Raw genomic sequence first — 14,539 nt, 5'->3', positions numbered from 1 at the left:
TTTGTTTTGATGCCCACTAGAGATCCATAGGTATTTGTAATCTAGTGTTTGGTACATCCGTGAGAAAATTTCATTTGCTAGTAGAATTTAAAAATTTGTGTGTGTGCTTTGCACAATACTTAAAAAGATGATCCTATTTTAATTCACAGAGGTAGAATTTTTGCATAACAAAATGATGAGCTCAGTAAGGCACAAATATGGCATTATATCAATATCTTTTGGGGACTTCCCTGGCGGTCCAGTGGTTAAGACTTTGCCTTCCAATGCGGGGGTGTGGGTTCGATCCCTCGTTGGGGAGCTAAGATCCCACATGCCTCAGGGCCAAAAAACCAAAACATAAAAAAAACAGAAGCAATATTGTAACAAATTCAATAAAGACTTTAAAAATGGTCCACATCAAAAAAAAAATCTTAAAAAAATATGTATCTTTTGAGTGGGCATGAAATAATGGCTTTCACTCCTTTGTGCATACCTGTCACAATAACAACTATCATTGCTATGTTTAATATGTCCCTGGTGCTTTAAATAATCTGCTCACTTAAGATAACTTTATGACTTATTATATTCTCATTATATAGAGCACATAACATGCGATGGTATGTTGAATGGAATATAGTAGTCTCATTATCCCTATTCTAAAGCTGAGAAAACTGTACTGTAGGAAAAAGAAAACAATTGCCCTAAATCATGCATGAAGTTGAAGGAAGACTAAGGAGATGCCGAGCTAACAAATGTACTGGTCACCTGAGAAGACAAGAGTAACCCACAAGAGAAGATGCAGCAAGACTGTCATTTTCAAACCGTTTTACTGGCATAAGTATGTTCAGCTTATTACATTTATCCCTTTTATTAACAACTCTGAGGACCAATGATGTCCCTAACAGTGTGCAGGATACTGGGTGGGAATACGAAGTGTAGCTGGAGAGTGAGCTGAGTACGGTACCTGATGCAGATGGAGATCCCTTTCCTAAGCCTGGTAAGACTATGCTGTTCCACTCCCAGGTTTGCTAAGACCCTATACTGCTCTGCCTCCCCTTTGGCCTCCTCTTGTCCCTGCTTGCTCAACCACAAACATGGCCAGGAGTTCTGGGTCCCTGCTGCTCCAGAGCCTGTCCCATGAGAAAGGAAAGGCGAAGAGTCCTCAGTTGTACACTTTCATTAAGGCTAAATTGAGAACTGGGGAGCTGAGCTGCTTTGCCCAGCTTTCATTAGGATGCAAGAAGGCCTTGGAGTTAGATGAAAGTTATTCTCCATCAGAATATTTGGGGTCCTCTGGTTTGTTCCATTTCTTTCTGAACTTGAGACCTCAGGAATGCCAAATTCCAGTGCTGTTTTGGGGAGTATGTGAAGTTTCTTGTCTCTGTTCCTAGAGGCTGATTGGGACATTTGGGAATCTATGTGCCTGTGTAACCCCAAACATTCCAACCCATGGCTGTTTACAGATCAGTATCATGATGGAGAAGGGGAAGGACTGGGAAGTCCTGTTCCTGAGACTCATTCTTTAATGGATTTTCTCAATTTGTAAAGCCCCTCAGTATTTGTCAAGTTCCTATGCTTTTGTATTTGCTTATTTGAAGGGCTGTATTTCATCCTGACACAAATGAAGGCAGCTGAGATGGTAGAGGGTGTGCAAGGCCACTGTCAGACTCCCTCCCTAACCTTCCTCTGCCTCAAACACTCAAAGTCAGCTCTCAATCAGAACTGGAGAACCTCTTCTTTTCTCTAAACCCAGTTCCCGGACTACTGCATCCTTTCCCCAAATGCAGCAGAGACAAAAGAAAACACTCCTTTTTAGAAGAAAGAATTTACTTGTGAAGAATGAACTTTGCTGTTTTTGAGAGAGACCATTTTGTTTCCAGAAGATGCCTTACCCCAAGGCTTCCTTCCATATTCTGTTCCCAATGGGACTCCCTCGTGTCAGCCTCTTGCTGGACTAGGACCCTGGAATTCCACAGGGCCAGCTAGCAAGAGGGATGCCTGAGATGACAGAAGATATGAATCACCTTTCTGAAGAGAGGGTGGGGCTGGTGTCACGTGAGTGCCTTTCAGGTGAGCTCTGCACACCAAAAATAGGAGCCTGGGTGTGTCCAGCGAGAGTGGAAGCAAAGAGAGAGTGGAACATGCTGAGTAGACTGTTCCATTGGGAAGAGATTCTTTCAAGATTAATGCCCAGGAACTAGAATTCGAGGTCGGAGGTTCAGTGACACTAATAGTAAGGTCCATGTGTGTAGAGCGGTGTCATTTTAAAGCTCTTTCACACACATTGCCCCAGGCAATCATCACAACAATCCTGGGACTCTCCCAGACACAGACTATGAAACTTAGGGAGGTTAACTTATCCGAGTCATTACCCCAAATTTTGCCACCAAAACAGTCATTGTTCCACCACGTCTCACACTGTCACTTGGTGGGTAAGTGCCATGGCCCAGCTTTCACATGGATGAGCAGAGCGTGGGTTAGAAGTGTCCCAGGTCCTGACTTCTTTGCTTTCTTGCTCTGAGTGTCTCCTCTGGGGGGGGCCATTATTTTCTGAGAGTACAGGCTGTAGGAGGCGACATTGCCAGCAATTATAGACCTGGGACTGTATGGAAAAGAGAACTAAGATCAAACCCGGGAAGGCCCAGGATTAGAGAGCAGAACCTTACCTTTCATAGCTCCTGCTTTTTTCTTCCTGCTTCTGTGTTGCTGCTGAAAGACCAAAAAATGAAAGAGTTCAGGAGTTATTTTGTGCGTTTCTCATACTAAAGAAGCAACAAACATTATTAATGAAAAACGTTTGTGACTTTTTGCATTATTTGAGGTCTCTGTTATTTCCATATTATTCATTTTTAAAATAGATCCAAGTATTTTCTACTGATCCTTCTTTCTCAAAGAATTTTTACTAATTCGCAGAAAATCTTTCAGAAGTATAATACACAAGGACTTCCCTGGTGGCAGAGTGGTTAAGAATCCGCCTGCCAATGTAGGGGACAAGGGTTCAAGCCCTGGTCTGGGAAGATCTCACATGCCGTGGAGCAACTAAGCCCGTGCGCCACAACTACTGAGCCTGCGCTCTAGAGCCTGCGAGCCACAACGACTGAAGCCTGCATGCCTAGAGTCCATGCTTCGTGACAGGAGAAACCACTGCAATAAGAGGCCACTGCACACCACAGGATGAGTAGCCCCCGCTCGCCGCAACGAAGACCCAATGCAGCCAAAAATAAAATGTAAATAAACAAATAAATTTATTTTTTAAAAAAGAAGTATAATACACAGAAATTGCAAGTATCTTCAACATACAGCACAGGGAAATTTCACACACTGAATACATTGTGAAACTAGCACCCAAGTTAAAAGTAATAGATTTTGCCCAGGACGTAGCACGTTTCTTATGTTGCCTTCCAGTTGCTACCTCAGAGCAACTCTCCTTCTCCTCCCCGAGGGTAGCCACTCTGTGACTCTAACAGTCCTGCTTATTTCTGACAGACACACTTTTATGCCTCTTGTGTATATTTACTCATTGAATCCTGAGAATAATCCTATGAAAAAATACTACTATTGTCCCCATATTAAAGATGAGGAAACTAGGGAGCTTAGTGTTTGTGTTATTTGTCAAGGTCACACTGCTATTAATAGCAGAGCTGGGATCCAGTGCCATGAACCCTGGCTCCTTCTCACAGAGGTTTTGAAAATCCTAGAACTCTCCTTTCACTTGTGCTCTCTTCCTATGGCTTTCACTCTAACAGAAACCTTGAAGCTGGAAACGTGCACAGAACCAGAGCAGCTGTGTGGCTGGTCAGTGAGCTGGAGGGACTGAAGGTATGTATAAGGGAAGAATGGGTCAGTAAAGCAGGACTGGGGAGAAGGCGGGGGGAAGGTGCCAGGATCGGCAGTCAACACCATATGTCACCAGCTTCCCTCGAGGAGATGACTCCTTCCCACAGGTATTTGCCCCGACCACTCTTTCCTGGTGGGTATAAATCAGTTACACCTATGACATCAGCACTAACCATGCTCCATAATTTCCAGGACTTCCCTCAATTCCATGGAATTCCACCCTTTGACAAGCATTTCCTGCAATGAAAGTGGTAGGACTGTTTCAAAGGACAAAATGGACAAATACTAGTCTGAAATAAATTTACATAGAAAAAAATAAGAATGTAGGTTTCAGAACTTAAAAAACTCAAGAAGTTTTCTCTCATAAGGATTTAATAAATAAAACAAAATGCATATTTAATGAAATGGAAAGGTGAATATTTTCTAAATTTTAATAAAGTGCTAAGTATAAATAGATTTATGTGAAAACATAAAAATAAGATACAAAAATAAATAAATAAACAAATAAACAGAATAAATAAATAACAGGGTAATCATTGCTTAGGGGCTGATGCCTCTGAAGCTGAATAATTTTAACATATACTTGCTTATTACTACTGACAAAGTATTAGCTGAATTAATACAATAAATTCTGTGATTAAAATTGAAATAAGAGCCTTCTGAAATGACCAAACACATATGTGCAAGGGTGATATGGCATCTTAGTCAATGAGAATCATTTCAAGGTGACCCCAGGTCTCTATCCATAATTCTTATCCTTTCTTGCAAGGTGGTTGATGAAGACAAGGATCTCATGATTTCCACTCTGACAATTTCCCAGGCACAGTCACTGTATTTCTTCTCTTTCAGGTAGAGATGGATTCCCTGGAAGTACCTCTTCACGGCCAGTGTAGGGCCCGTCACTCCCAGGGCAGTTTCTTCATCTCCCATCACCTGCACCAAGCAGGCGTCCAGGTCCTCCAGCTGCTGATGGAGTCCAGCGTGGAGTTTGTCCAGGAGGGAGGTGTCCCAGGCGGCAGAGGAGCGCTCTGTGTGGAAGAGGCGGAAGATCTGCTGGAGCATCTCGTGGAGGACAGAGGTGGCCTGGGCCTTCGGGAGCTGGCTGCCATCCACCGTGTCCTGGGGGAAACCGAAGTCTTTTCTATCCTTCAGACAGAAGCTAGGCGAGATTCTCCTCATCTGGCCCAGAAGCATGAAGTTCCTCCTGCTAATCTGCACGTGGTTCTGAGACAGGTCGCAGCCCAGAGATCCACCAGGGCCGTAGCTGAACACCACCAGGGCGGTCAGTAGAGAGAGCACGAAGGCCATGGGGCAAATGAGGCTGCAGCTGGCCTGGCTGAGACGAGCGTCTGGAGGAAACTTGCGGGTAGGTTCTCTGATGACATTCTTTCTAAGCAAGGCCATTAAATAGGGAACACAATAATTTTCATTTTCTAAACATTTCTATACACTTTTACTTCCTTTTTTGATTTTCACTTATGTATTCTCAGTATGGTCTACGAAGATGTCATCATTCTAAACTATTAATTTTGCAAGAAGTTTAATTTTCCTGTAATTTCAGATGTGCCCATCCAAATGGATATTTATTAATCAAATGAGAAATGTTTTTGTCTTAAAGTCAGAAGTGATGTAGGTTTGTAAATACACACATTCTATATCTCTTTCATGCATAAATGTTGGTCTTCTCTGTTCCAGGAACAAATTTTTAGCCCTGATCTTAGGTTCCATTTTTACCTCTTACTTTACATAGGAAGGTAGGCTCTCTCAGCCGTATGGTTTCTGTATTTGCTTAGGGATTTACCAGATCACTCTGGCATAAGCTCTTTGAAACAAAAGATGGGTTTTGTTTAGTGTTTGACTTAGAGAAGAAGCTGATTATTATGAGTCCATGAGCTTCTCCCATGTTTCCTTTCCTTCTAGAACATGTTCCTTCATGTCCATGTGGTCATGCTTCAGGGGACCACGAGGACTATTATAGATATTGTCCTTTCTTTCCACCATTTTCTTACTGGAGACCTATAGTCCTCCACAGGCTGGGCCAATACCCCCACCATGAATCCTGGTTCTTTTCAGGAGAATATGGGTGTGGAGGTCCTAATTCCAAGAGAATTGTATTTCCCCAGCAGCACCTCACTCACAAGGGAGAGATCACATCTAGTCACACCCTCTCCTCTAGAGTGACAGAGTCCCCTTCCTAACATCCTAGACTCCCTCCCTGAGGGCAGGCTCACCACATCCCGAGGACTGTAAAAATCTGTTTGCTGTGGAGGGGCTTGTTTATTTGTTGGGAAAATAATTCATCTTCCAGGACCCTCACCCTTGCCCCTGGAGTGTTTGTGTGAAGGACCCTAGTCCTCAGTGGTGACCTCCTCCCCTCCTGACCCGTCTCCTCCAGTATCAGAAGTGTCAGCAGCCCTCAGATGCTGAGAGCAAAAGTGTGTTTTCTCTAAGGAGGTGGAGGAATTATCCAATTCTAATCATTTCACCCTGAGTAGACACATAATGTTTATTTTGCCAAATACAAATTTTATTATTCAACTATTTTACTAAAACTAGTCAACACTTGTTATGCTCAAAGTTTCTGAGCTGGGGGCAGAGAATTCAGCGATGGTGTTGTCTCTCATTAAAGTTTATGTCACAGAAACCAGTGAGGTTCAGTTGTTCATTCAGTCAGTTGATGCCACTGGGCTTCTCCCTTCCTCTGTCTCTGTCTCCCTCTGAGAATGCAGGGCAGCGAGGCCCAGGATTAGGTCAGAGAGAAATCGCCTTCTTTCCTTTACTTGTGTGTAATGTTTCATTTAAAGTTTTTGTAACTTATATTCACTTAGCGACTTATTGGACAAGATTTGTCTTGCTGCTCCTGCATCAGTTCTAATTCATGATGAGGTAAGAACAATAAAGGGAGGTAAAGAAAGGCAAAGGGGCTCCAGTCTCTATCATTTTCAAACTTTAGATTTTTTGTTTATCACTGCAACTGTCCTAGAAAGTAAAATTCGACAGCTGGCTTGTGGGCAAAAAGAAAACAAATGTGAGTCTGAATGTCATGAATGTGAAAGAAGGGAAGTGATTTTCCCCTGACACAATGACAGATTCTAAGTTAGCAAACTTCAGGGCAGCACAGTTGGGGACGAGTCTATGTCAGAGGAGAAGGATGAGGCCAATGTGAAAAACAGAAAGGCAGGAACATGCTTGCTTCTGCCAGAAGCTCAGAAAAGACCAAGTCCTGGGTCAGTTGACTGCCTTCAGCTTCGCAAGACCAGCTCCCTCATTTTTCTTTCATTTAATCCATGTATGATCAGTTTTGAGGAGAGAGGGAAGAAGTCACACCCACCAGCTCACAAGTGACTGGCAACCAGAACCCCAGTTGCTAGAACACTAACCCTGTCTGGGAGGATGAGCAAGATCAGTCTTGCTGAGCATCCGTCTGGGTGATAGATCCGCTCAGGCAATGAGAAGGGTACTTTAAGAAAACTAGAATTAAAGGAAGGGAATTAGATGATTCCAAAAGATCCTGATCTTATCTGGTTAATAGTAATCATGATATTAAAAAGTAATAACTGAATTTTATTGCTTGCTGCTAATGGACTAGCCACTTTCTAAGTTCTTTAAAATTTAGGGACTTCCCTGGCAGTCCGGTAGTTAAGACACCGAGCTTCCACTTCAGGGGGCACGGGTTCGATCCCTGGTCGGGGAACTAAGATCTCGCATGCTCCGTGGCGCAGCCAAAAAGCAGAAAAAAAAAATTAACTCAACCCTCTCAATAACCCTATTTGGATCAAACTCACTTATACAACTGGAGAGAAATATAAATCTGGACCAATGAACTGTTCCAAATGTACCAAAGATACAAGGGCAAACCTTACGGTGTTTACAATGATTTGTCTGAAAGTGCCCATTAAAGAAAGTGAAGGCTGCACATGAACATGATATTTAGGAACCAACGAAATAAGGAGACAGAGGACAGTGAGATGACAAAGGACCCTTATTCCACTTCCAGTGCCACAGGGTTACTGTCTATGGTTTTGTAGGGCTACATGGGGTATGGTCTGAGTCAACTGAACTCACTTTAGGTTCTAATCAAAATAGACAAAATCACTATTAAGTAGTTAGAAGGGAATAGATTTTTCTGCCTATTGGAAAAAAAAAAAATAGCAAGTTTCCTACTGGCCTAGTGGTTACGATCCGGCATTCTCACTGCTGCGGCCCGGATTCAATCCCCGGTGGGGGAACTGAGATCACACAAGCCACGCAGCGCCAAGTCTAAGATTTCGTGAGTGATTTCTTCCATGAAATATAGTAAAGTAACTTTATTAACCCTAGAAGAGCTGACCCCTGGAATCTATGTATTTTTAACGCTTGAGTTTTCTTGTGAGTTTAAGAAAAAAAAAAAAGCACCTAACAATTTCTAGCCATGTGAGCTCTGACATTTCTCCTTCAGGATGACAACTAAAAAGTCACTCACCATCTGGTTCTACAAGAATAAAGTCATTAGCCACAGCAGTCCCTGACCCCAACACACCCTGACAGGAGTTCAGGGTGGAGATCAGGAATGGGGCACTCTCTGCTCTGGAAAAACTGACAGAATAGGCCTGCAGAGAGTTAGATAATTTCCTGAGAAAATTCTGTGAATCCAATTTTTTGCAACTTCTCATACTTAGAAAAGCACTAAAATCATGAAGAGTGACAAATGCGCCTCATGACTAGCAGCAACCTACCAAGATGTGCCTTGATTGCACGTATCCCCTTCACCACAATCACGTATATACTGATGTCCCCATTATGTCCTTGGAGCAGTTCGTCAGAGCTGACTGAGAGGCTGTCCTCCAGGCTATAGTCCTCAGTAAGTCCTCCCAAAAAACTGAACTCCCAGCTCTTATGTTGTCATTTGTTTCCAGTCAACAAGGACCTCACTGATTTCCCAGAAGATCTCCTCAGGTCAGCCTGCTGTTCTCATTCTCAATGAAGACACCTCCATTTCTCACCTACAGTCCAGACTGGACATCCTTTTGTTTACTGATAGAGTCCAAATAAGAATCTCTACTCCTTATTGTTCCAACTGTTGGTTAAGATGTGGGTACCGAAGAGGCCTTATGTATGACCAAGACGGAAGAGCATACATGCTTCCTAGACAGAAGCAGTGAAGGTTTTTAATGGGCTCCTTAGCAGGGAGAGTCTGGCTTAAACTCCAGAGTCACCCTCATGGCCTTGTATAGTTGTCTTTATTTAAATTTCTAGCCTCAGCCCATGAAAACATCATAAGATAATACTGAAGAATTGAAATAAAACTATTATTTAAAAAATCATTTGTTAATAAAATGATATTTTTAGCAGTAATATAGGAATGGTTTCTGCTTGTTTTAGGACCCTAATCTTTAGGAAGGTTTCCAAACCTCTAAATGTACTTTAAATGTCCTTCTGACTTTAAAATACCTACTCAGTGCTGTATGCACCAACTGGAAAGAACAGAAAGATGATTGATCCATCAGTGCCCTCTTTCCAAATTGCCTAAATTAAATAAATGAATTTCCACTTAGCTCTGTGTTGCTTTTAGAAATTGTGACCTTGCAGTGTGCATGTTACTGATACCTGCCCTGCTGGAAAGGCTCTACCCCAGTTGTTGCTAACTATATTAAAGTCCCTGCCTGTGTCCCTTCTATTCAAGCATGTTTTATTTTGTTTGTCTTTCAAAGGGGCAAAGACATCATGATGGAATGTACGAAATTTCTTGGATTGCATTGTCCCCAGGAATAACCTTCCCTGCTCTGTGACAACTTGCTGGGTCCTAAGGACGAAACAAGTTTGCAGCTGGCACTGAGGTAACCCTGGTCCCTTCCAAGACTCTGCAGGCTGCTGTGGTATCAGTGCTGGGGACACTGCTAGTGGCCACGTCCTTCTGGGAGAACGCTGTGCTATCGCATGCACCTCAATTTTTTCTTCTCTGAGAAGGAATGTTCTGGAGAAACACTTGCCTCAGTGCAGCTCATCTGTGTCCTTCCATGTCCTGAGGACCTGCCGCTGTTCCAGTGAATGCTTTCAACATCTCTGTTCTCCTTCCAAGATCTCAAGCTGCTGCTGCCTTTCAACTCCATGTTTCCTGCGCTTTGGGCTTTTTGAACGAATAAGAGTCCTGAAACAGGTGAGTTCCTCCTAGTGCAGTCAGCACGTGGAAGTGCGCAAATAGAGGCACAGGTGAGCTCCTGGATTCTCCACCACTGTTCATTGATGGGCAGGGTGCCATGTATTCGCTGTGTTTCTCTGGGAGCCTGGACAGTCTGGACCTGCAGTGCTTGGCAGGCGGAGAGGGTGGAGCCATATGAGGGTTTCTGACAAACCTAGAACTTTCACTCAGCTTCTGCTTTCCATTGGTGGCTTTGTAGTCTTAAGGGGAAATTGACAGCCAGAAACCCTAATGGAGAAGGAAACAGCTGTATGAATGGGCAGTAGAGCTTAATGCAGAGTGAATGGGGAAAGTACACTATGGATTTCTACGCTGGGAGGAACTGAATGCTTGTGATATTTTAGTGAAAGAATGGGATCCAGGAAAACAGAGAGGAAGGGGAATTGTGCCATGTATCAGAATCAGCAGATAGATGTATGGTATATTATATATGGTATATTTTATATGTAGCATATTTTATACTATGTATTCCTATATATGTACCATATATGTATATTATTACATATAAAGTTACATACAATTGATGACACACTTTCTCCCAGTTCTGTTTTTTAGGCTGTCATTGTTTTGCAGTCAGTGACAGAGAGAGGGGGAGGAGAATTCATTATTCCCATTTAGACCTATATGAAAAATATAGGAAACAACACACTACCTGTTTAGCCCTCACTCTGTGGATGATACTCTGCTAAGTGTTCTTAAATATCCTGGTTGGTCTAATATTCAATACAACTCTAGGAATATTTTCCCTACTTTATATTTGAGGAAACTGAGGCTCAGGGAAGTTAAGTGATTCCCCAGCATCATACATGTGTCCTGGCAGAATCTAGACTCAATGCAGAAACCCATATCACATATACATAATTATTTAACTTCCATCCTCTGTAATTCTCAAGCCCTTTGTTTTCTTCTTGGGTGCTTTCTGAAGATCATTTTTCCCTGGTTGACTCCTAAGTGCACTGGCTACTCCACCTTTGTGCCCTCTGCAGACTCTCCTTCTCTTTCTCCCTCTTAAAAGTTGAAGGTCCTCATGAACTTTCGGTCATCATCTCGTTCTACGCTCTACTCCTAAGGAACGACATCCACATATGCTGCTACCAGTGGGAAGTCTGTCTTTAGATGTTTCTTGGCCACTTTATAGAGTCCATCTGCTTTCTCCCCTTCTTGAGATGCCTCATTCCACATTCTGGTGAGAGAATCCCCCTTTCACTATCTCTCATTGTAATAGGAAACTTAATTGAAATAATTTAGCATGATTACTGTTTTTATATCTTTTATCTCTTCCAAACTGAACTCTCCAGAAGAATAGGTTTGGCATTTTCTTCTTTCACCTCTGTATTCTCAGAACTATCATATATCCGATATAGAAATAAGAAGTTTTAAAATATAACCTGGGACTTCCCTGCTGGTGCAATGGTTAAGAATCCACCTGCCATCGCAGGGGACACGGGTTCGATCCCTGGTCTGGGAAGATCCCACATGCCGCGGAGCAACTAAGCCCATGGGCCACAACTAGTGAGCCTGCGCTCTAGCGCCCGCGAGCCACAACTACTGAGCCCGTGCGCCACAACTACTGAAGCCCGCGTGAACTAGAGCCCATGTGCCACAACTACTGAGCCCACGTGCCGCAACTGCTGAAACCCGTGAACCTAGAGCCCGTGCTGCACATCAAGAGAAGCCATCACAATGAGAAGCCCTCGCATCACAACGAAGAGTAGCCCCTGCTTGCCACAGCTAGAGAAAGCCTGCGCACAGCAACAAAGACCCAGCATGGTGAAAAATAAATAAAATTTAAAAAAATAAAGTAAAATATAAACCACTGAAATAAATGAATGATGAGAATGATGAGTAGAATTTATCATCCATGTTTCAGTATGCCTTGCAAATTAAAGCTACTTCTTTTTGCAAGAATTAAAAAATTCCAGATGTCATCTGGGGGAGAGTTTCATAAATTAAACAAGAAAATAATTTGAAACAATATAGAGGTAAGCATATTTTATTATATTGAATACACTCTAAAGTTGAACATGATATTATATGAACAAAACTATTTTAAATACCATATATAGTATGACTGAGATAAAGTAGAAGAATAAATAGGTGACTACATTAGAGCCCTTTGCACTTTAATCACTATCATTTGGACTCAGGGTCTGATCATTTCTAAATCTCTACTGTATATGAGTCTAGTTCCGACACTTGCTCTGTCTCTTCACACTGTGTTTTTCACCTTTTAGTATGGTAAGTTTCTGTTGAAAGTTGAACATGATGTATGGGGTAAAAAGAACTGAGGTAAATTGGCCTTTAGGGTGAGGATTTACATTTATCTTGCTAGGAGGTTGACTGTGTTTACTTCTAGTCCTGGGCTCTGTTACTGCCCTCTTTATTTTCCATATCAGCCAAGCTGGCTTATCCTTTGGGATTGTTCTTCTTGAAAATAGATTTATTAGACCTGTTTGACAAGTAACCACCATAGGAGACAGGTCTATATCTTGTTCACCATTGTATCATTAGTACAGAGTTCATAATAATTACTCCAAATAATTATTAACAAAGTATATTCTTAGATTTTCCGTTAGACCTCCCATCAGAAGCTTCTACTGACCTCGCATCAGAACCTTATATTGAAGTAATTATTAAGCATCATTAGATGATCCAGTACATTTCTACTGAGCCTCTTGGTTCATCCTTCTCCATCTCACAGTGAAGACGCAGGGTGGTGAAAATGTAGGGCATAGGATGCTAGATAAAATTAGCCTTCTCTGCTTTCCTGGTGTCAAAGTCTTTGTAATGTTTTACGTTCTTTTTCATTTAGTATTTTTCTGGGCAGGGGTTGTCTTGCTACTACTGAATTACTTTCTTTATCATCTTGAGTTGAGTAGCTTAAGAGGGAAGCAAAAATGGAAACATAAAGGGCCCATACCATGATTTTCCATAATGTTCAATACATCATTGATTTGCTTCTCCATTCAACTTTCTTGGAAAGCTGTCCTTGCATTTGATGTACTGAGGTAAAAGGAAAACAAATGCAAGTCTGACTATGATGAGAGTGAAAGAAGTAAAGTGACTCTCCAGGTGAAATAATGACAATGGAAGTTCTTCTCTTGTTACCCTTCCACTTGCTCCAGTATGGGTTCTGCTGATTAATTTCAGCAAATCAGCTCTCACTAAGGTCAGTCCTATCTGTTTCCCTTGTAGTGGATGGTTTCAAGCGCAGAGCAGCTTACTGACATTCAACATCATATTCATCAAGATAATGATACATTATCACTGTAAGTGATTAAATGTCAGGATTTAAAGTAAATCAAATCTTGAACATTGATATGAGTTTTCAATAAATCAAATCCATGAAATCCCTTCAGAAGCAAAAAATATTTCAAAAAGGGAAAACAATGCAGAGAAAAAAATAATCCACATCCATTCTAGGTTCCACCCTATGTCTCTCCTCCAATTCAGATGGCAAATATCTCAAACCTATTTTCTGTATATATTGTCATTCCCTTCTCTTATTCATCCTTCCACCTTCTCCACTATGGTTTCTGCTGATTAATTCTACCAAACAAGCTCTCACTAAATGGCCAATGCCATCTCTTTTCCCAGTGTAGGAGCACTTTCTATCTACGTTTTCACGAATGCATTGAATCTTCTAAGCAGTTTCAGTCTTTCAAACATGGTCTTCTCACCACTCTCTCTTGTCCTGTTAACATATGGCCATTCCCCTTGCTTTCCTTTGTGGCGTTCCCTCCCTTTTAAGGTTAAGGTCATAGGATTCAATTTTCAGTCCTTTTCTCATTCGATACTCTCCTCCTATTTGATCACTTCTTCTGTTCCATGCTTTACACTTCATGGAATTGCTTATAAATTGCCATCTCCAGTATCCAATGGACATTTGCACTGAAATGTGTACTAGTTGACTATAGGTAATATCTACTGCTTTAATTTCTATATCCTCGCATGACATGATCCACCTTCTGCTGGGGGAATTCCCTTTTCCCACCTTCTCACTGTAGCACCAAATTTAACTGATATTAATTTCTACTACAAATTAGTACTATTTTAAAAATAGTTAAATTTAACCGTGAATTAACTGATTTTTAAAAAATATTTATTTATTTATTTGGCTGCGCCAGGTCTTAGTTGCGGCACACGGGATCTTCATTGCTGCGTGTAGGATCTTCATTGTGGCATTCAGGATCTTTGGTTGCAGCATTCAGGATCTTTTAGTTGCTTGCGGCATGTGGGCTCTTAGTTGCGGCATGCGGGATCTAGTTCCCTGACCAGGGATGGAAGCCGGGCCCCCTGTATTGGGAGAGCAGAGTCTTAACCACTGGACCACCAGAGAAGTCCCTGTATTAACTGATGATGGTTTTTAGGTTACTTTCCTCTAAAAAAAAAAAAAAAAATCAAAGTTACCCGAAGCAGAATTGGATTAGTTATATTCACCTCTAGGTCCTGAGGGCAACACACGACCTGGCTAGAGGAAGTCTATTTTTATTTTTAACGTGAAAATCGTAATGATGGGTCAAGGAATTGTAACACACATTCTTT

General features: G+C 41.8%; 1 protein-coding gene across 1 annotated transcript; it reads right to left on the bottom strand.

Moving 5' to 3' along the window:
* Positions 1–4,536: 4,536 nt before the first annotated feature.
* LOC130708426 (interferon omega-1-like) lies at positions 4,537–5,127 on the bottom strand. Its single transcript, XM_057548500.1, has one exon. It carries the CDS (start codon positions 5,122–5,124, stop codon positions 4,537–4,539), a length of 588 nt encoding a protein of 195 aa, XP_057404483.1. The 5' UTR covers positions 5,125–5,127.
* Between the last annotated feature and the right edge of the window lie 9,412 nt (positions 5,128–14,539).

The sequence above is a fragment of the Balaenoptera acutorostrata genome, chromosome 6 (genome assembly GCF_949987535.1).
Source record: "Balaenoptera acutorostrata chromosome 6, mBalAcu1.1, whole genome shotgun sequence".
NCBI classification, from domain to species: domain Eukaryota; kingdom Metazoa; phylum Chordata; class Mammalia; order Artiodactyla; family Balaenopteridae; genus Balaenoptera; species Balaenoptera acutorostrata.
Note: the sequence above shows the minus strand (reverse complement) of the source record. Positions and strands in the feature narration are given on the sequence as shown.